General features: G+C 36.6%; 2 protein-coding genes across 2 annotated transcripts in view; both read left to right on the plus strand.

Annotated features, from left to right (window-relative positions):
- The window catches only part of LOC100184450 (p53-induced death domain-containing protein 1-like), a 14934-nt gene extending 9974 nt beyond the window's left edge, over positions 1-4960 (plus strand). Inside the window, exons 12-17 of the mRNA XM_009862843.3 lie at positions 722-810; positions 1628-1785; positions 1952-2012; positions 3173-3281; positions 3482-3580; positions 4293-4960. Of these exons, the coding sequence (XP_009861145.2) occupies positions 722-810; positions 1628-1785; positions 1952-2012; positions 3173-3281; positions 3482-3580; positions 4293-4416 (640 nt within the window). The 3' untranslated portion in view covers positions 4417-4960. The remainder of the gene's footprint in view (positions 1-721; positions 811-1627; positions 1786-1951; positions 2013-3172; positions 3282-3481; positions 3581-4292) is intronic.
- Positions 4961-8483: 3523 nt separating this feature from the next.
- Positions 8484-15090, plus strand: LOC100182084 (cell division control protein 6 homolog). Its single transcript, XM_002119494.5, has 9 exons — positions 8484-9346; positions 9757-9956; positions 11115-11287; positions 11885-12034; positions 12719-12815; positions 13123-13282; positions 13817-14004; positions 14239-14379; positions 14833-15090. Exons 1-9 carry the CDS (start codon positions 8590-8592, stop codon positions 14923-14925), a joined length of 1959 nt encoding a protein of 652 aa, XP_002119530.1. The 5' UTR covers positions 8484-8589; the 3' UTR covers positions 14926-15090.
- The last annotated feature ends 6100 nt before the right edge of the window (positions 15091-21190 follow it).

The raw sequence follows: 21190 nt of genomic DNA on the forward strand, positions 1-21190 counted from the left end.
TCATTGCTTCATTGCGGACTCTCTGAAACTACCTGAACCAGTCTGACCTGAGTTTGGAAACTGCTGACATAGGGTGTAGCAATACATTACGTATAATATAGTACGAATTTGTGACAAGTGGCAGTCAAGACTAAACTAACCAATCAAATTGTCTTTAGATAATTGGAGACATTCGATTGGACGCCCATACTGACGCTTATCGAAAACACCTTGAAGAAAAAGTTCTGATTGGTCGATTCCATAAACAGTTTCATCCCGATGAGGACGGTTATCAAAGGTATGTTAGTATTTGTGCTCCAACCCAAAGATTTGGGGTTCAAGGCCCAATGCTGCTACCATTGTCGGCGTGTGTATTTATGTATGTACAAAACAGTCTCCTTCAAAGTTACTTACGTGGTAACTTGTAAGCAGGCACGAGGTGTATGAAACAGAACACCCGTGTTATAACGACTGTCGTTGCCCGCCATGAGAGGATAAATAAGTTACATACGTGGTAACTTGTAAGCAGGCATGAGGTGTATGAAACAGAACACTCGTGTTATAACGACTGTCATTGCCCCGCCATGAGAGGATAAATAAGTTACATACGTGGTAACTTGTAAGCAGGCATGAGGTGTATGAAACAGAACACTCGTGTTATAACGACTGTCATTGCCTGCCACACACAAAAAAATAAGTTACATTCTTTTATTTAATTTACACCACTCATAAATATGTTTAGTTTCCCGATATCGGCAAAGAATCCCAAAGTCACCGAAGTGGTTCACGGACATGCTACGTTTTATCAAATTATTCACCCCGATTGTGAAGGTAATATATTCCATAAATAAGCTTAAGGGTTACCAGGTTCAAGGCTCACTGTGGTCTCTTTTAAGGCTTACACCTAGTCTCTTTTAGAAATCATAAAATATATAATAAATGTTACACTGGTAGAGCTTTCTCCAAATGCTTGAGTTTTAGTGTTAATTTGTTTCTATAAAATGAATAAATGTAACTTGATTTATTCTCACGTGGCTAGAAGCGACAGTCATTATAACACGGATATTCATACATCTCGTGTCAGCTTACGAGTTACCTCGTATGTAGCTTTGTAGGTGATTAATTTTTTTGTTTATTTTTTTATGTATGGCTGCTACTTAGAACAACACATTAGTGACCACTGGGTTGGAGAAATTCGTTGCCTAAGAATACATACGTCCACAATGGTAGCAACAACGGGCCTTGAAGCTTATACATGCTTAGCGTCTAGTCCAGAGGTTGCTGCTACCATTGTGGGTAAATGTGCTCCAACTCTGTGGTCAACAATTGTGGGCGTGAGTGTCCCTGGGCACGAATAACAGGTTCAAGGCTTGTCGCTGCTACCATTGTGTGCGTATGTGTCCATGGGCAAGACACTTAACTGCAATTGCTCCAACCCAGTGGTCACTAATGGGTTGTCCAAATTATCGGCCATGCATTACAACAAAAATGAAAAAAACCAGAAAATGTAATCATCCACAAAATTACATACATTTCAACACGTAAGCAGGCACACGAGGTGTACGAAACAGAACACCCGTGTTATAACAACTGTCATTTTTCAGCCACGCAAGTATAAATAAGTTACAAAAAATTTCCATTTTTTTAGAATCGTTTTTGCCTTCGAATCCACCTATACAGCAATCTTCATTAAAACGAAGTCACAATGATAGTAATGGTGATGTCACTGAAGAGCATTGTGATGTCACAGATGCTTCTATTCAACAACAATGGAATTATCTTGATGGAGTTTTATTGTCACTTGAGGTAAAAAAAGGATTTTTTTAAAACTAATTTAAGGTTATTGTTTTGTTGACACTTTGTAAAACTAGCTGTCAAAAATACTGAAGTGTCGGTCAAATACAACTTAACTTATATAAACACCTGTGAAAAGTGGTGCAACCAATTCAAGGTTATTGTTTTGTTTTAACAGTGTAAAACACCCATGATGTTACAAGACGACAAAGAAAACAAATTAAACTTTGGAGATTTAGGTTTGTGTTGAATGTAACTTGTTTATCCTCTCATGGTGAGGCAACGACAGTCGTTACAACACGGGTGTTCTGTTTCAAACACCTTGTGCCCGCTTACGAGTTACCATGTATGTAACTTTGTGGGCAATTATTTTTGGGAATTTTCCATTCATTTGTATTTGTACTTTGGGTTGGCAATTTAGGAATACACCATGTATGTGGTGTATAAGAAGAGTCACCCATGTATACATATTTAATACAGTGAGCATGAGGTGTATGAATACACCATGTATGTCTGGTGTATAAGAAGACACCCATGTTATAACTTGACAGTGAGCATGAGGTGTATGAATACACCATGTATGTCTGGTGTATAAGAAGACACCCATGTTATAATTCGACAGTGAGCATGAGGTGTATGAATACACCATGTGTGTCTGATATATAAGAAGACACCCATGTTATAACTTGACGGTGAGCATGAGGTGTATGAATACACCATGTATGTCTGGTGTATAAGAAGACACCCATGTTATAATTCGACAGTGAGCATGAGGTGTATGAATACCCCATGTGTGTCTGGTGTATAAGAAGACACCCATGTTATAACTTGAAAGTGAGCATGAGGTGTATGAATACACCATGTTGTCTGGTGTATAAGAAGACACCCATGTTATAACTCGACAGTGAGCATGAGGTGTATGAATACACCATGTGTGTCTGGTGTATAAGAAGACACCCATGTTATAACTTGAAAGTGAGCATGAGGTGTATGAATACACCATGATGTCTGGTGTATAAGAAGACACCCATGTTATAACTCGACAGTGAGCATGAGGTGTATGAATACACCATGTGTGTCTGGTGTATAAGAAGACACCCATGTTATAACTCGACAGTGAGCATGAGGTGTATGAACACACTATGTATGTCTGGTGTATAAGAAGACACCCATGTTATAACTTGACAGTGAGCATGAGGTGTATGAATACACCATGTGTGTCTGGTGTATAAGAAGACACCCATGTTATAACTCGACAGTGAGCATGAGGTGTATGAACACACTATGTATGTCTGGTGTATAAGAAGACACCCATGTTATAACTTGACAGTGAGCATGAGGTGTATGAATACACCATGTGTGTTTGGTGTATAAGACACCCATGTTATACTATTTGCAGGTGAAGGAGTTTTTCGTGACAGTAACTTGTGGGGGTTCGCGGCACGAATTGGTTCACAATGGATGGAAATTGGATATGTACTTGGTTTAAGTACTAGCTTTATGGACATGTAGGTAGCTAGAACTATTGCAGTGTGTTAATAGTCAAACATGACTTTTAGTTGGTTTGGTCATTTATATCCTCGTGGGTGGGAACTTGAGTGACTTATCCATGGTTGCCACTCCCATGCTTACAGTCGTGCTTTTGAAGCTATTGCAGTGTGTGGATAAGCAGACATGACTTTTGGTTTATCAATTCATTTTACTTCAGGTTAAAGAAAGACTATCCATTAAACTGTAAGGAACAAGCATTTAGGATGCTTCGTAAATGGGCGCAAATGCATATGAATGATCAAGACTGTATTCAAGTGTAAGTATGTGTGTGGTGGCTACGATTCAGTGAGTGCCTCGTAACTGGAGGCTCCCAGGTTCAAGGCTCACTGTGGTGGCTAAAATTCAGTGTGTGCCTCGTTATTAGAGGCTCCCAGGTTCAAGGCTCACTGTGGTGGCTACGATTCAGTGTGTGCCTCGTAACTGGAGGCTCCCAGGTTCAAGGCTCACTGCGGTGGCTACGATTCAGTGTGTGCCTCGTAACTGGAGGCTCCCAGGTTCAAGGCTCACTGTGGTGGCTAAAATTCAGTGTGTGCCTCGTTACTAGAGGCTCCCAGGTTCAAGGCTCACTGTGGTGGCTAAAATTCAGTGTGTGCCTCGTTATTAGAGGCTCCCAGGTTCAAGGCTCACTGTGGTGGCTACGATTCAGTGTGTACCTCGTAACTGGAGGCTCCCAGGTTCAAGGCTCACTGCGGTGGCTACGATTCAGTGTGTGCCTCGTAACTGGAGGCTCCTAGGTTCAAGGCTCACTGTGGTGGCTACGATTTAGTGTATAAATGTTATTGATAAACAGTGCCGGGCAAAGTGGTTAGCACGCTACCAAATTATCAGCAACACATCAAAAAAGAGAAATACTAACTCTTAAGCTTGCACGAGGTGTATAAAACAAAACACCCTTGTTTTACGACTGTCGTTTTCCCGCCACGCAAGGATAAAGTAAGAACATTACTTTATCAATTTATTATATACAGGTTTACGAAAGCACTCACAAACGCTGGTAGAAAAGACCTTGCCGATAGTTTTACTCAAAGTTTTAACGACGGCCATAATAATTTTAAACTTTCGATGAAGAGAAGAAAATTAATTGACAACTGATTTCAATTTTTAACTGCTTTGTTTTTTTTAAATGTTGAATATAGTAGTGTGGGGGAAGACGGGACAGCTTTAGCACATAATATCCAAATATCTTGATCGTTGTTTTTAACAGGGATCTATGGAAGTCATGAGGGTACGGTTTTATAATTCTTTAAAAGTTCTTTGTTTACTGCCAAATGGGACAAGAAAATTGAATAAAAAGGTGTCTCATCTTCCCCACCCCACTATATATTTATTGCTCTAAATATGTAAAGTAAATTTATTCTTATTTCTGCATTTGTTTTCTTTTTTTGTCAATTTCAATACAAACATGACAACCCATATATTATGATACGATTTTCAGTTTAAACGTTTTAGTTTAAAAAACAAACCATTTTCAGAAATTAACATCACATCAAGATTTTAACGTTTTTAAAAAAATGAAAATCCTGCATATAGGCTGCATGTTTGTATTTAAACTGACTGTGTTTTATGCACCTATTTTCTTTTTACATTTGCTATAATTCTTCATATTAATAAATTATCTATAAAGTACATCATAAAGTTTTGGTGTTTTTGCTCATTTTGCAAAGTTATCTATTGGTTTTAATTACGGTATCTATTCTATTTAGTAATTGGTTTTAATTTTTTTTTACATAAAAAGTTATATAGGTAACCTATACAGAAAATCAAGTTTAGGTTTAATGTTTTTTTGCAAAATGCTTAGGCAGAAATGTTAGGATGAATCTGGTTAGTGTGAATCTGGTGGGAAAGCGGCTAGCGCGGGGGTTCGAAGCTCGATGCTGCTACCATAGTGGCCGAGTATGTGTTCTTTAACAAAACTGTTTAACAGCAATTTCTTCCATGGGTTGTCTAAATCGCTGAAAAAAAAATCACATTTAAAATCAAGTGTATACTAGATTGGGGGAAGATGGAACACCTTTTGTTCCATTCGGTAGAAAACATTCAAAGAATTATAAAACCACAACCTTGTAACAGCTCATACCAAGGGGACGTTGTAAGTCGAGATCTGATAGCAGCCTTGAGTCGCCGGTGAAGGCGTTCCACCATACCGTTGCTTTGTGGGTGATACGATGTTGTGTGAGACAGGCGACAGTCAAGCAACTTTGATAGGGCATTCCACGGGCTGGATATAAACTGCCTGCCTCTATCGTTGGTGATACGTAGAGGAATACCGAATCGAGCAACTTGGACATTTACAAATGCTTGGGCACAGGTGGCTGCAGTGGCGTCAGTCATGGGGACTGCTTCTGACCATCGTGTAAAACGAACCATCTTAGTATATAAGTATCGAAAGCCGGATGACACCGGTATGTCCCCATGTACATGCTCAAAACGACGTCCTGGTGGTTCGAGTTGCCACTTCGGAGCCGTTGTGTGTCTGTGGATTTTATACGTCTGACAGGCAAGACAGGTTCGAACCCACGACGCGATGTCGGATCCCATGCGGTGCCACGTAAATCTCTCGGAGATTAGCCATGGAAAGCGTCAAAAACCTTTCGACGCCAACTCGATCGATGGGACGATGGGTCGTAACCGACCTGTCGAAGTGTCACAGAGCAGGGATGAACCACTCGGGAGGGTATGTTGCTGTAGCGTTAGACTTGTGATGGAAGTTCGGTAAGCAGGTATTTGGGGATCGACGGCGGCAGCAAGGTCGTCATAGCTAATGTGCGGTAGCTGCTGGACAGCATTCTGCCGCACGGTTTGGTTGTCTTTCCCCGGCAAATGTCGTATATATCAGTTGTTTCGATTATAATACCTATAGGTGACTGGACTGTCTGGGATAGTTTGTCTGCGAACGTAAAGCAGTGCTGCGGGGTTTTATAATTATGCCGTTCAGGCGGTTACACACACTTGAAATGTGTGGTCGTTCGTACCAATGTTTTTCATATTTATCTTAAGCATTTTCTACGTCATATATGATTATTTTAAAATCAGGTGATTTTGCTTGCTCTTTACATCGGTAAATACATAATCGTGCACACAAAAATAAGCAATTCACAAGAATATCATTAACATCAATTAAAAGGTGTAAAAAAAGAACCCCCTGACCCATGCACAAATACAAATGAGCCGTTTGTTGGCAAAAAACAGTTTACTAGCGACAACATGCGGTTGTGGAATTAAAGTTTTAACACCGCAAGTAAAAATCCGAAATTGTCGTTCAGATGCAAAAACGCGTGTAATACCAGTATAAACATTATTTGAACGAGTTTTAAAGTACCCGAGTGCTGTGTTTAGTACATAAAACATAACATGTATTTTATCTTATTTATTCGAAGATGATAACGAAGATTTAATGAATTAAAATAAAACAACGAAGAGAAATAGCAGAAAAACGAAAATCGTTATAGGCTACGGGTAAAACGGCTTGAGGAAAATTGTCAAATAGAGTGCAACCAACCAGCTTGCCACGCATATAGCTTACATTAATGTTCAAATCTAAAATATTGTCCGATTTGCATTTCTTGTTAAAATTGTTTAACTAATACTAGAACGAACAGTATTTTAACGAATGTTTAAGTGTTCAAGTTCTGCATAAAGATCGCAACAAGAGAAAACATTTTAAAACTTAACATGATGACTAAAATTGATACCAAAATACACCTTGGAAGGAACGTGTTTCCACAATAATGGTTTACGCCTTCCACAAAAGAAAATTGCAAACAAAACCTAACAAGTTCGTTTAAATTCGTTTCGAAAGTCACCGCTTTTACTCGCTTTTAGAAACAAAATGATGGCAGTTGGACTACTCTGTTTCTATATATAGTAGGGTGGGGAAGATGGGACACCTTTAGGCCTTTATCACATACTATCCAAACATCCTGATCGTGTTTTAAACAATTAACAACGGTCTGTGGGAGTCGTGGGCATATAGTTTTATAATTCTTTGAATTTTCTTTGTTTACTACCAAATGGGGCGAGAAAATAGAGTTAAAAGGTGTCCCGTCTTCTCCCACCCTACTGTATATGGTCTAACCCGGAGTCCGTGTATACTGGTCTCTGGTCTAACCGTCTTTTTTGGGTGAGAAAAACGATATCTCACAAACAATCAAATTTGCGATCAAAAGCGATAAATTTAAACTGCTATTAACTGTTTGATCAAATCGAGCCAGTGACCTCTTTACTTAATTACAGCTTCCGAGAAATAATCTCTTTGTGTGAAAAATAGGTTGCGTTTTATAATCGCGCGTCTATTATACTTTTGTTGTTCTAATTTTTTGAAACGTCAATTTCTTATGTCTGGTTTGAAACGTGAAATTCTTATGTCTGCAGTGTAGATACAAAATACTTTTGCAATTTGCGAAGATTTTTACTGTTTATTGGTTTATGTTTGTATTTGGTCTATTAGGTGATTTATATAAAATATTTTATTATAAAATAAATATTAATACGATTTATATTAGAAGTGAAAAATAAGTTAATATTTATAAATAAACTATAATTAAGCAATTTTTTAAAAACCACTTTGTTCTGTTGCAAAATTTAAAAAAAACTTTTGTAATATTCCGCCCAAATTATTAATTGTCACTGCGGTGGTTAGCATGTTAAAATCTTAAATGGCGCGAAAAGAAAAAGTTCGCGGCAATCGGGCGTTTTTTGTGACGTACAATAATAAGCGCCTAACATTCCCGCCGGCCAATTCGACGCGGGGCATCTGGTGAACGTTTTATGTCGTGGGCGTGCAGCCTGTAGCAATAAATGAAGTCATTTACACGTGTAAGGATGTATTAGTGGGCTATATATTTGATCTGGTCGGTATTTCGATTCATTAGTTCAGTTTTAATTTCTGCATGTTACTTAGTACGCGCGTATAGTTATGTTTTTGTAGTATAGAATCGAGAACCTAAATTACAGTTAACGGATAGATTTATGTTGAAATGGACGCGGTATTAAATGCAATTAAAGTTTAAGAGTTATTTAATCGAATTTATTTTCGTTTAAAGTATTCGTTAATCTTTGCTACTGTAATTAAAGAGACAATTATAACGGTTGATAAATGATAATACTTGCGGAAAAATTTAAGTAGTTATGTAAACTGGGCATATGCATTGTTTTTGCTTTAACTATTTTTATTTCCATAGAAACTTTAGGTTTTGTTTTTTTAATTTTTTACCAATTTTGGATTTTTTTGCTAACAAGTTTGCTAAAAAGTGCCCAGTCATCAAAATGTCGTGCCGAGTCACAAGAAGTGGGAAAAAATACGTCACGTCAGATTCTATTCGTCGCAAAGAGAAAGCAAGAGAGAGTCAGTCAGCTCTCTCAAAAACTGCGAGAAAAAGGCTCGGACTCTGGACGAGCGGCGTGGAAGAGAGTTCGCTAACCGAGGAATCGGTTTTAGAAGAAATTTTTCAACTTTCTCCAGTTTCTCCCGTCAAAAGATGCCGGGAAAATGTAAAACCATCAACTGCTCTTTGCAGAGGTATCTTATCGCCTCTTAAAGCTCTCTCTCTTCGATCCCCGGAGCAAAAGAAGTCCTCAGATCCTGTATTTACCATCAAATCCTCTGCTCTTCAGAACAGACTCAACTCTGTCCTCTTGGATCGGAAATTTGATTTTCCTATTCCAAAACTACCGCTAAAAACCTCTGCAGAGATAAAGACATCGCCGAAACCTCAAAAATCTTCTCCCAAAAGAGCAATTTCAGCTCCGAAAACAGAGGTTACATCTCCAAATAAAAAGAAGAAACAAGATAATGAAGAAAATGAGGAAAACACACCTCCAGTTCGATCTCCAAAAAAATCGCCGAAAAAAGTTCCCCAATTTGGCACCCGCGTTGTTTTACGAGAGTTACAAAACGTCCCGGTTCAGAAACCCCTTAGTGATGTCATAATCAACACCCCAACACCAGTTCAAGAAAATCTTGAAATTATTTCGACGTCTGTAAAAACGCCTCGAACACAAAAAGCGAAAAAACTTGACAAAAGTAAGCTTTCAGTGTTGCCATTTATTTTTGGAATTTTCTTTCAGTGTTCTCAAAATTTAGAATAATGTTTATTTATTTTTTAATCTGTATTAATTTTTAGTTGTAAACAAACAATTTTGTACGAAAGCGAGGTCCTAATGTACAATATTTTAACAAAAACAAAAAGAAACTGAAACAATATTACCTCAAATAAATATTTTGCAATGATATTAAAAAAGCCACACTGTACCAATATTTTAATTGATCTCTTCAAAATAAACATTCTAACCAAGAAGTAGAAACTTTTGTTAATATTGCTATTTACTTTATTAAAATCATAGAAAAAACTTTGATTTTACTTACTATTATTTATAAAAAATAAAATTATTTAAAAAAAAGAATTTATCAGAATATTAAATTGAACATTTCAGCTGCCGTTTTCAACTCAGTAAAGAACGCTTTACACAACGCTGCTCCGAAGCGCTTGATTGGTCGAGAATCCGAACTTAAGGAAATTGAAGATTTTATCGAAGATTTGGTGGAGACGAAAAAGTCTGGAAGTCTTTATATTTCCGGAGCACCCGGGACTGGGAAGAGTGCTTGTCTCTCGCAAGCTTTGTCTGATCCAAAGGTGAGATTTAACTTGACAGTGAGCATGAGGTGTATGAATACACCATGTGTGTCTGGTGTATAAGAAGACACCCATGTTATAACTCGACAGCAAGCATGAGGCGTATGAATACACCATGTGTGTCTGGTGTATAAGAAGACACCCATGTTATAACTCGACAGCAAGCATGAGGCGTATGAATACACCATGTGTGTCTGGTGTATAAGAAGACACCCATGTTATAACTCGACAGCAAGCATGAGGCGTATGAATACACCATGTGTGTCTGGTGTATAAGAAGACATCCATGTTATAACTCGACAGCAAGCATGAGGCGTATGAATACACCATGTGTGTCTGGTGTATAAGAAGACACCCATGTCATAACTTGACAGCAAGCATGAGGCTTTTGAATACACCATGTGTGTCTCGTGTACAAGAAGACACCCATGTTATAACTCTACAGTGAGCATGCATATATGTATACACCAAGAAAACACGCATGGTATAGCTCGACAGCGGGAATGAGGTCTTACACGATATCCTGTCTGACTTCCTGACTGTTCTATTCCCCCAGGACAAATATGCAGCATTTTTCACAAGATTAGGAAACTGTAATCCATTATATGGGTCATGCCATGTAATTAGGGCATGCTGTCTGGCTACATTCATTATACTATGATTAATGGCTGGGAAATTCTATTTTTGTTGAGTTAGTGTTTGTTATTGAGAATTAAAAGTATAAACAAATCAATAACCCAATTTAAGTTAAGTTGTATTTGACCGACACTTTAGTATTTTTGACAGCTAGTTTTACAAAGTGTCGACAAAACAATAACTTTGAATTGGTTGCACCACTTTTCACAGGTGTTTATATAAGTTAAGTTTTATATGACCGACACTTCAGTATTTTAAAAAGTGGTGCAACCAAATAAAAAGTATTGTTTTGTTGACACTTTGTAAAAATACCTGTTAAAAATACTAAATTGTCGGTCAAATAACACTTAACTTATATAAACACCTGTGAAAAGTGGTGCAACCAATTTAGGGTTATTGTTTGTTGACACTTTGTAAAATTATCTGTCAAAATAGTAAAGTGGTCATTTACAAGTAACTTATATAAACCTTTTAAACGTATAGTTTTATTGTATTTTAATTTAAATTCCTTTTGAAACTCAGGTGACATCGAAACTAGCTCAATCTATTTCCATCAATTGTATGTCAGTACGCACGGCGTCACAAATATACCAACAAATTGCAACGGAAATGGGGGCCAACAGTAAGGAGTCAAAATCTGCACGAACAGCGCTCAAATTTATTGAAAATGATCTTACAACGCGAGAATCTATGATGTAAGTTTGTTTATGTAATTTTTTTTAATATTTTGTATTTTTGCAATTTGTGTTTTCAAGAATTTCGTTGTTTTAAATTATTTTAATTTGTTAGATTTTGTTGGTTGGGTTTTCCAATTATTTTTAATTAATTTGATTTTTGTTAATATTTTTAGATAGAATAAGTAACATTTTCTAAATTGTTTCTGTTGTATTTTAAACATGTTTTAGGCCTGGTAGCTACGTCAGCACAATTGCCAGAAAATATAAATTTAAAAAAATCAAACTGTAATTTGTAAAAATATGTAATTGCTACCAAGTGTACTGTGAGTGTGAAAACTGAAAAAGATCTTCTAAAAATTGATTTTAAAAAGAACAATATTTTGTCTGCTGTTTTTTTTTTAATGAAATAATTTAACAATAGCCTATTACATAACCTTTGTTTGTTCTATTTTTTCTTTTTTATTTCAATTCATTGTTTTTCAAAACTTTCATTTATTTTAATTTAGTTTTCTTCTGAATATTTTCTATTAAATTTTACTAAATGTTTAATTGCACAATTTTTTTTATTTTTTTAAATTTTTTTTTCTAATTTTTTGGGTATTTAATTTTTTTTAGCTTACTCCTCTTGGATGAGATGGACCAGCTTGACAGTCGTAATCATGAAGTTCTTTACACAATGTTTGGATGGTCAGCTCTTCCTAATTCCAAAGTCATTCTGATCGGGATCGCCAACTCTCTAGATCTGACCGACCGTATTTTACCGAGGTAAATTTTTGATTTTTTTAAAATTTATTAAAAATTTGTTAAAAATGCTAGAATCCAGATGTATATTAAAACTACTGGGTAACTAATAATAAATTCCCTGAATCTGGTCCTAAACCAGTGCTTTTTACCGAGGTGAATTTTAAATTCTCGTTTTTCTCACTTTTGTTTACAAATTTCAGTTTATGGATAGGATTCTTGTGTATTCAATAACTGTAATAAATCCATAAATCTGGTCCTCATCTGGTGCTCATAATGTGGGACGATTCTCGTAACGAAATAACACTCCGAATTCAGTGCCAGGAAATATGTAACAAAAAAAAGTCCAACAAATAGTTTACTAAAAGAAATATATAAATATATTATATTAGGGTGGGGGAAGATGGGACACCTTTTCATTTATTTTTCGTTTCATTTGATAGTAAACGAAACGAAATTTAAAGAGTTATAAAACCAATAAACCATATCCTCTCGACTCTTATAGACCATTGTTAATTGTTTAAAACAGGATCAGGATATTTGGATATTTTGTGCTATTGTGTCCCATCTTACCCCACAGTATATATTATTGCTGTCCTAAAATGACATTACCATTTCAATGAGACTTTTTGGTATTTTTTAAAAAATTTTAGCAATAAAATACTAAATCACATACACTAAACTAAATTTTTTTCTCGTAACTTTCAGACTCCAAGCACGATTAGAATGTAAACCAAAACTTCTCAATTTTAAACCGTACAGCAAAGACCAGCTGGCTAATATTTTACAAGCTCGTATTTCTAAGGTAAAATTTAATTTGTTAAATATTTCTATTGACATTTGTTACAATTTTTGCATTTTTTCGTTATATTTTAAAAAAGCAAAACTATTAATAATATATAAAAAAATAAAACCTATTTAATTTTATAAAAGTTTCTGTAATTATTTTAAGATTATCACTGTTTTTTTTAAACATTTAAAAACTATTAACAATGTTTCGACTTTTCATAGTTTTCATTCTTTTCGTTTTATTTAATAATCATTTTTTTTAAATGCACTTTATTCCTATTTGAACTTTTAAATTAAAAATTACTCTAATTTTTCCCATGCAGGCATCGCGTGGCCACGATGACATCAAGGTAGTCGACGCAATGGCCGTTCAATTTTGCGCTCGTAAAATCGCTGCCACATCTGGAGACGCTCGTAAAGCGCTCGACGTTTGTCGTAGGGCTGTCGAACTCGTAGAAACTAATTCTCTCGGCAACACTGCTGGTGAGTTTTTAACTGGCAACACTAAATTTTTGTTATCAGGCAACACAATTTTTTTTTGACTGGCAACACTATATTATTCTTATTTATCTGGTCACACAATTTATTTGGAAAAAAAACTTTCTTTTCACAGTTTTTGACTGGAAACACAAAATTTTAGCTTTTTGACTGGAAACACTACATTAATGGTATCTTTCTGGTCACACCACATAAAATTTCATTCGGTAACACAGGAAATTTGCTGTGAATATTCTGTTATTTTATAAATTTTATACCAATTAAAGCCAAACTGTTTTCAAAATTTTCCTAAATATTTTTTTAAGACTACTTATTTATTCATTTTATGTCTGGCAACTCTTTTTCTTTCAATATCTTTCCTGACTGGCAACACTGGAAATTAAGACCCAAATATTTCCAAACAAAAACTTTTTTTCGGAAGCAAAAATAAAATGTAAAATTGTATTTATTTATAATAATTGTACTTGTTATAATTGGAACCCAAATATTAGAAATAGGAATAAAAATTACTTTTTTCAGAATCAACAACAAAAGTCGGAATTCGACAAATCTCTTCAGTGATGGACGGAGTTTATGGCAATGTTTACTCGTCACATGGTGGTGCCACAGAGGCGGACGATGCGTTTCCGTTACAACAAAAGTTGGTGGTGTGTTCGTTGCTACTACTGTGCAAGAAAACGAAAAGTTACGAGGCTCCTTTGGGAAAGGTACGGTCACTGTTGTGTTTTGATGTAATAATTAGGTTTTTATTATTTGACAGTGAGCATGAGGTGTATGAATACACCATGTGTGTCTGGTGTATAAAAAGACACCCATGTTATAACTCGACAGTGAGCATGAGGTGTATGACTAGTGACTACACCATGTGTGTCTGGTGTATAAGAAGACACCCATGTTATAACTCGACAACGAACATAAAATAACATTATTTTTTATTACAGCTTAGAGAAACATACACTACAATATGCAAGGACAGACAAGTATCTGCAGTAAGTCAATCAGAATTTCATTCCCTATGCGACCTTGTTGAAGCCAGAGGACTTGTTTCATTACGTCGACATAAACAGCCACGTCTTGCAAAGGTATTTATTGTTAGTGTAAATAAACGAAATATTTTTATTTTATATTAACATTTCAAAGGCTTTTGGTGATTGGTTTACAATTTAGCTTGTGTTTACTTTATATAAGTTAAGTTGTATTTGACCGACACTTCAGTATTTTTGACAGCTAGTTTTACTAAGTGTCAAAAAAAGTAACCTTGAATTGGTTGCACCACTTTCAACGGGCGTACAGTTATAATAGGCATGAAACAGAATTGGCTTTATGTGATTTAGAGTCCCAGTTTTCAGGCCTAAACGGATTTTACCCTGCTGTTAGGTGTCTATACAAACAAGCAGAACCAAAGTATATTGAATTCACCACATTAATCAATGAGGTTCCGTATGTTTGACAAATATGAGTGTAACTGTATTTTAGCAATATCACCCAAAATTTAACTAATGTCGCCAAATTTGACAAAATATTTTTTTTTTCAGATCAAGTTAAATGTTGATGAAAAAGAAATCGAATTTGCTTTAAAAGGAAAAGCACTTTTATCTTCTATTCTCCAACGAGGAATTTCGAAGTGATGTCTTTTTATCTTTTATTGTTTTATGACGCATGTACTGCCATTATGACGTAATACTGCCGTATTTTTACGCAAGAATTTTTATCGAAAAACTGCCGATTTGTTTTGTTTTTAGTTCGTTTTTTTTTTATGCCTTTAATGCGGAATAATAAATGCTTTTACCTTATGCTCGTTGTCGAGTTGTAATATGGGTATCTTCTTGTACACCAGACACACATGGTGTATTCATACACCTCATGCTCACTGTCGAGTTATAACATGGGTGTCTTCTTATACACCAAACACACATGGTGTATTCATACACCTCATGCTCCCTGTCGAGTTATAAAATGGGTGTCTTCTAATACACCAGACAGACATGGTGTATTCATACACCTCATGCTCACTGTCGAGTTATAACATGGGTGTCTTCTTGTACACCAGACACACATGGTGTATTCATACACCTCATGCTCACTGTCGAGTTATAACATGGGTGTCTTCTTATACACCAGACATGCATGGTGTATTCATACACCTCATGCTCACTGTCAAGTTATAACATAGATGTCTTCTTGTACACCAGACACACATGGTGGTATTCATACACCTCATGCTCACTGTCGAGTTATAACATGGGTGTCTTCTTATACACCAGACACACATGGTGTATTCATACACTTCATGCTCACTGTCAAGTTATAACATGGGTGACTTCTTATACAACAAACACACATGGTGTATTGATACACCTTATGTTCGCTATCGAGTTATAACAGTATGATTAAAATGAGATTATTGCGAATTTGTACATAACGAGTTAAAAGTAATAAATGTAGCTTAATTTATCCTGGCATGCTGGGGAACGACGCTCGTTACAACACGGCTGTTCTGTTTCATACTACATCTCGTGTTCGCTAAAAGGTTAACACGTTACGTTACCACGTAAAATGTAAAAAAGGACAACTCATTAGTGACCACTGGGTTGGAGAAATTGCGGTTAAGTGTTTTGCCCAAGGACACACGCCCACAATGGTAGCAGCATCGAGTCTCAAATAGCGTGCTGAGTTTTTCGTTTACTCTCTGACGTATTAGGTGAAGTCCCCTTCCCGTCTACCAATTTCGATCTAATTGGTTCTTTGTGTCAAAGAAACCGCGGGAGATGTCCCATTGTTACGTACCGAGCCGTGTATTGTGACGTCGCTCTTTCCAATCGAGCGAGCGACCAAATTTTCTCACTGTAATTTGAACGGTCGATTCGAATTGAGTTAGAAGCCTAAAAGTTAGCGTCAAAAACAGCCAGTTTCGCCTGCATAACATAATGTACATTTCCTCTCGGGTATAGTAACGTAGATCAAGTGAATTAAAACAGCAAATAAAAGAGAATTAACAGCAAAATGTCAGTCGTTAAAATCTATATCCAAATATGCTGATTGTGTTTTAAACAGTTAACAACGGTCTATGAGAGTCGTGAGGATATGGTTTTAAAATTCTTTGAATGTACTTAGTTTACTACCAAATTTAACGAGAAAGTAAAAAAGTTGTCTTATCTTCCCCACCCTATTATAAGCATTGTTTTGTGAAATGAGATTCGTTTTGAAAACAGAATAAAGAAATTCCGTAGCGTTCATGCAAACAGAGCGAAGCAAATTATTAACTATAGCATGTTTGACCTTACAGTGTTGCCAGGTGTTAAGTTTATAACGTTTTGGGTGTTGGGTATATTAAAACTGTGCATCACTGTGCGTTTGTTTACCTAGTGGTTATTATACGGGCCCATTTGAGCTTTTCGCTTTGTTGGTTGATATTGTCAAGGGCCCCTATAGTTTTGTAGGAAGGAGTGAATATAGTATGCCAATTATATTTATGTTTTGAGTTATATGTTTTAGTAAGGTATAGTGTAACTTACTTTATCCTCGCGTGGCCGGAAAACGACAGTCGTTATCACACGGGTTTAACACCTCGTGACAGCTTACGAGTTACCATGTATCTTACTTTGTGGGTAATTATTTTTTTGGGATTTTTTCTTTTTTTTATGTATTTCTGATAAATTTACATTAGTAACCACTGGGTTGGAGCAATTGCCGTTAAGTGTCTTGCCCAAGGACACATACGCCCACAATGGTAGCGTTACCTCTGGGTTACAGAGCCTTGAACCCATTACCTCTGGGTTACAGGCAGGCGCGCTAACCACTATACCACGGCGCCGGACAGAATACCAAAATGCAAGTACCTGAAAGTCATTAGTTTTGTTAAGTAGAGAAATTGTACGGTAAAAGTCTTAGAGTTTATAAAAAAGATTATTTGTAGTTTTTAACCATAAGTGTTTTAATATAGTAGGTTGGGGTAAGATGGCACTTGTTTCATTCCATTTTCTCGTCACAGTTAGTAGTAAAAAGTAATTACAGAATTATATGACTGTGTTTCCTGTATATAACTGTAGACTCTAAAATCGTTGTTAATTGTTAAAAACATCATATTGAAATGTAGGATTACGTGCTAACATTATCCATTGTACCCCACACGTTTATCTACATTATAATTCAAAACTGTTTGTAGTACCGAATTAGTGAATGTAACTTAGTGTGGGGGAAGACGGGACACTTTGTTCAAATAATATCCAATCCTTATCGTGTTTTAAATAATTAACACCGGGCAACGAGTCGGGAGGATACGATTTTATAATTATTTGAATGTTTTTTGTCTACCACTAAAAGGGTAGAGAAAATAGAATTAAAAGGTGTCCTATCTTTCCCCATCCTACTATATAATATACGCTACAATCTAGTTTTTAATATATAGTGATAAAACTATAGTACTAGGTAAGTTATACTTATTTAAAACATGTTGTCGTCTCCATATGCTTTTAAGAGCTGACGTATTTGTTTGGTTTTGTCATTTTTCAAATTCGTCTGAAGTGGTTTTGACGCTCGGTCGTTTAGTATGACGTTTTTTTATTCCGTATTGTGGGGTAAGATGGATATTGTAGCACATAACATCTCATACTTACTATTTTAACAATTAGCAACGCTATTTTTAGGTCGTGAGGGTACGGTTATAGAATTCTATAAATATTCTTTGTTTGCTACCGAATAGGACGTGAAAAGACAATAAAACCATGGACCATTTTGCCCCACCCTACTATATACATTTCGGTTTAACAAATACAAACCATCTTTATTGACGTGAGAAGTTGAACCGAACGTTTAGAACAAAACGCCAACAAACAGTGCAAAGAACAAAGGCAGAAAAAGGCAGTTATTCATTCTGCTGTGACACGTTAAACTTTTAGCGCCTAGTCGAAAGAAATAGCTGGAAAATGGGAGTTAAAGTTAAGTTTCGTATATGAGGTCCAATTGCTTATATTGTATTGGTAGTTAAAGTCAGGATATATGATATTTGTCCTCGGGGTGGGAAACCAGGAGATTTAATACACGGCTGTTCTAGACTAAGTTGATTATATAGTATAGAGTGGAAAAAGGCAGGACACCTTTAGCACATAATGTCCAAACATCAAGATCGTGTTTTAAACAATTAACAACGGTATATATGAGTCGTGAGGATATGGTTTTGTAATTCTTTGAATTCTATTCCTTTACTACAAAGTGGGACGAGAAACTAAATTAAAAATGTGTCCCATCTTACCCCACCCTACTATAAATAATTGTATGTGAAAATGTACAGTTACAAAAATCATAAAAGTGTAAACAGCGAAGAGAAAGAAGAAAAACCACAGTCGTTTAAAACACGCTACAGGCAAAAACTACTTGAGGAAAAGCAGTGTGTGGATTTATATTGTATTGGTTTATCAGTATAAACGATTATAACACACAGATTTATGCAGATTTATGCGGTTAGGGCTTACGTCTTATCGACCGATACAACAGTAATCGTTGCGCAAGAGTATTCAGTCGACACGATTACGCGTTTAGTCTCACAGGCGGTAATTTAAAGATATAATTACGGACGGTACAGCAGTTTTAAAGGACTAGAGAGAGAAATTATGTCATTAGGACTGATTTAGTTTCTTGAAATAGTAAAAGACTAGTTTCCATACGATTTTGTGTCGTATTTTATAAGCGACGTGTAGTTTTTAATAGTTGAAATTAAAAGAATGGTTTTGTTACTGTTGTAGTGAGACATTCACGAGTTTCGGTACATTATGTTCACAATAGATTTTATAAACATATAGTAGGGTGGGGGAAGATTGGACACCTTTAGCACATAATATCCAAATATCGTTATTGTATTTTAAACATTTAACAACGGTGCATGGGAGTTGTGAACATACGGTTTAATAATTCTTTGAATGTTTCTTGCTTGCTACCAAATTGGAAGAGAAAATAGAATTAACAGGTGTCCCATCTTCCCCCACCTTACTATACATACGTAAATTTTATTTATCTATTCGAATAATCGAATGCAATATAGCGTAGATCAAGTTAGTTAAAACAGTGAAGAAAAGGGAATTAGCAATAAAACGACTGTGTTAAAAGTATACTTTGTTGGAAACTGCGTAATATAATAGCCAAGGTTTTACTTTGGTAGTTTTTACCGTTGCGTGTTTTAACGACTGTTGTTTTGCTGCCAATACCCTTCTCTTCGTTGTATGAAATAACCTTATAGTCGTTACTGTACTTATATAGATGAACAAAATTCATGGTAATACCCGTTTATGTAACAAGTATATATAATATACACGTTTAAATACACAAAACTATTTTACTAAAGTACGTTTTCATGCTTCATTGCTTTTCTACGTAAACGCAATCAACCATAAATAATTCATTGTCACGTCACGTGGGGTCGGCTATTAAATGAATGAAACTTAGTCCGTTTCTTCGGTCACGATAACGAAGAACAAGGGGGTTTACTAAAGCGAAAACGAGTAGTAACGGTAAAATTGGAAATTTTATTCTGTCAATTCTTGGTTGGTTTTGATGAATGAATGTAACTTGTTTTATATTCGCGTGGTGGGGTAACGACAGTCGTTATAACACGGGTGTTTTGTTTCATTTACCTCGTACCCGCTTCACGTTACCACGTACGTAACTTATTTATTCTCGCATGGCAGGGCAACGACAGTTGTTGTAACACGGTTGTCCTGTTTCATACATTTCGTGCCCGCTTAGGAGTTACCACATAATTTAGAAAATATGGACTTTCATGTGCTAACGGTACCCATCTTACCCAAGTCAGATTTGGCTCATTACTTAATCCAATTTTAATGCCAGATTTAAAAAACTTAACGTTACAAAAAATTCCGTCGTACTTTTTGCTCGCTGTTACGTTAAGCACTTCAAAAACGAACAAAACGTGCGAAAGAACGACTTAAAACCTGTTTCTGTCCCAATATTGAATGGTACTCGTAAAAACCATTGAAACTGTTTGCGGTTCCCAGCGTCTGTGACGTCATAAAGTTAATTGTTACCCGTAGGTGCGTGGGTTGCGTCGGTGTATGAAGTATGTTGTCTTGAACAAAGTGTTAAGTTATATAAAGGCGGGGATCGGATATGACTAAATGAATAGATGTATAAATTGTTTATCTTTGCGTGACAGGGAGTAGTCGAATTTTATCAGACCGGTGATTTATACACCTGATGCTAGCTTACAAGTAACTAAGTATGTAACACAATAAATCGTAGCCACCACAGTGAGCCTTGAACCTGGGTGCCTTCAGTTACGAGACGCACACTGTATCGTAGCCACCACAGTGAGCCTTGAACCTGGGAGCCTCCAGTTACGAGACACACACTGAATCGTAGCCACCACAGTGAGCCTTGAACCTGGGAGCCTCCAGTTACGAGGCACACACTGAATCGTAGCCACCACAGTGAGCCGTGAAACTTGGAGCCTCCAGTTACGAGACACACACTGGAACGTAGCCACCACAGTGAGCCGTGAAACTTGGAGGCTCCAGTTACGAGACACACACTGAATCGTAGCCACCAAAGTGAGCCTTGAACCTGGGAGCCTCCAGTTACGAGACACACACTGTATCGTAGCCACCACAGTGAGCCTTGAACCTGGGAGCCTCCAGTTACGAGACACACACTGAATCGTAGCCACCACAGTGAGCCTTGAACCTGGGAGCCTCCAGTTACGAGGCACACACTGAATCGTAGCCACCACAGTGAGCCGTGAAACTTGGAGCCTCCAGTTACGAGACACACACTGGAACGTAGCCACCACAGTGAGCCGTGAACTTGGAGGCTCCAGTTACGAGACACACACTGAATCGTAGCCACCAAAGTGAGCCTTGAACCTGGGAGCCTCCAGTTACGAGC

The sequence above is a fragment of the Ciona intestinalis genome, unplaced genomic scaffold (genome assembly GCF_000224145.3).
Source record: "Ciona intestinalis unplaced genomic scaffold, KH HT001083.1, whole genome shotgun sequence".
NCBI lineage: Eukaryota > Metazoa > Chordata > Ascidiacea > Phlebobranchia > Cionidae > Ciona > Ciona intestinalis.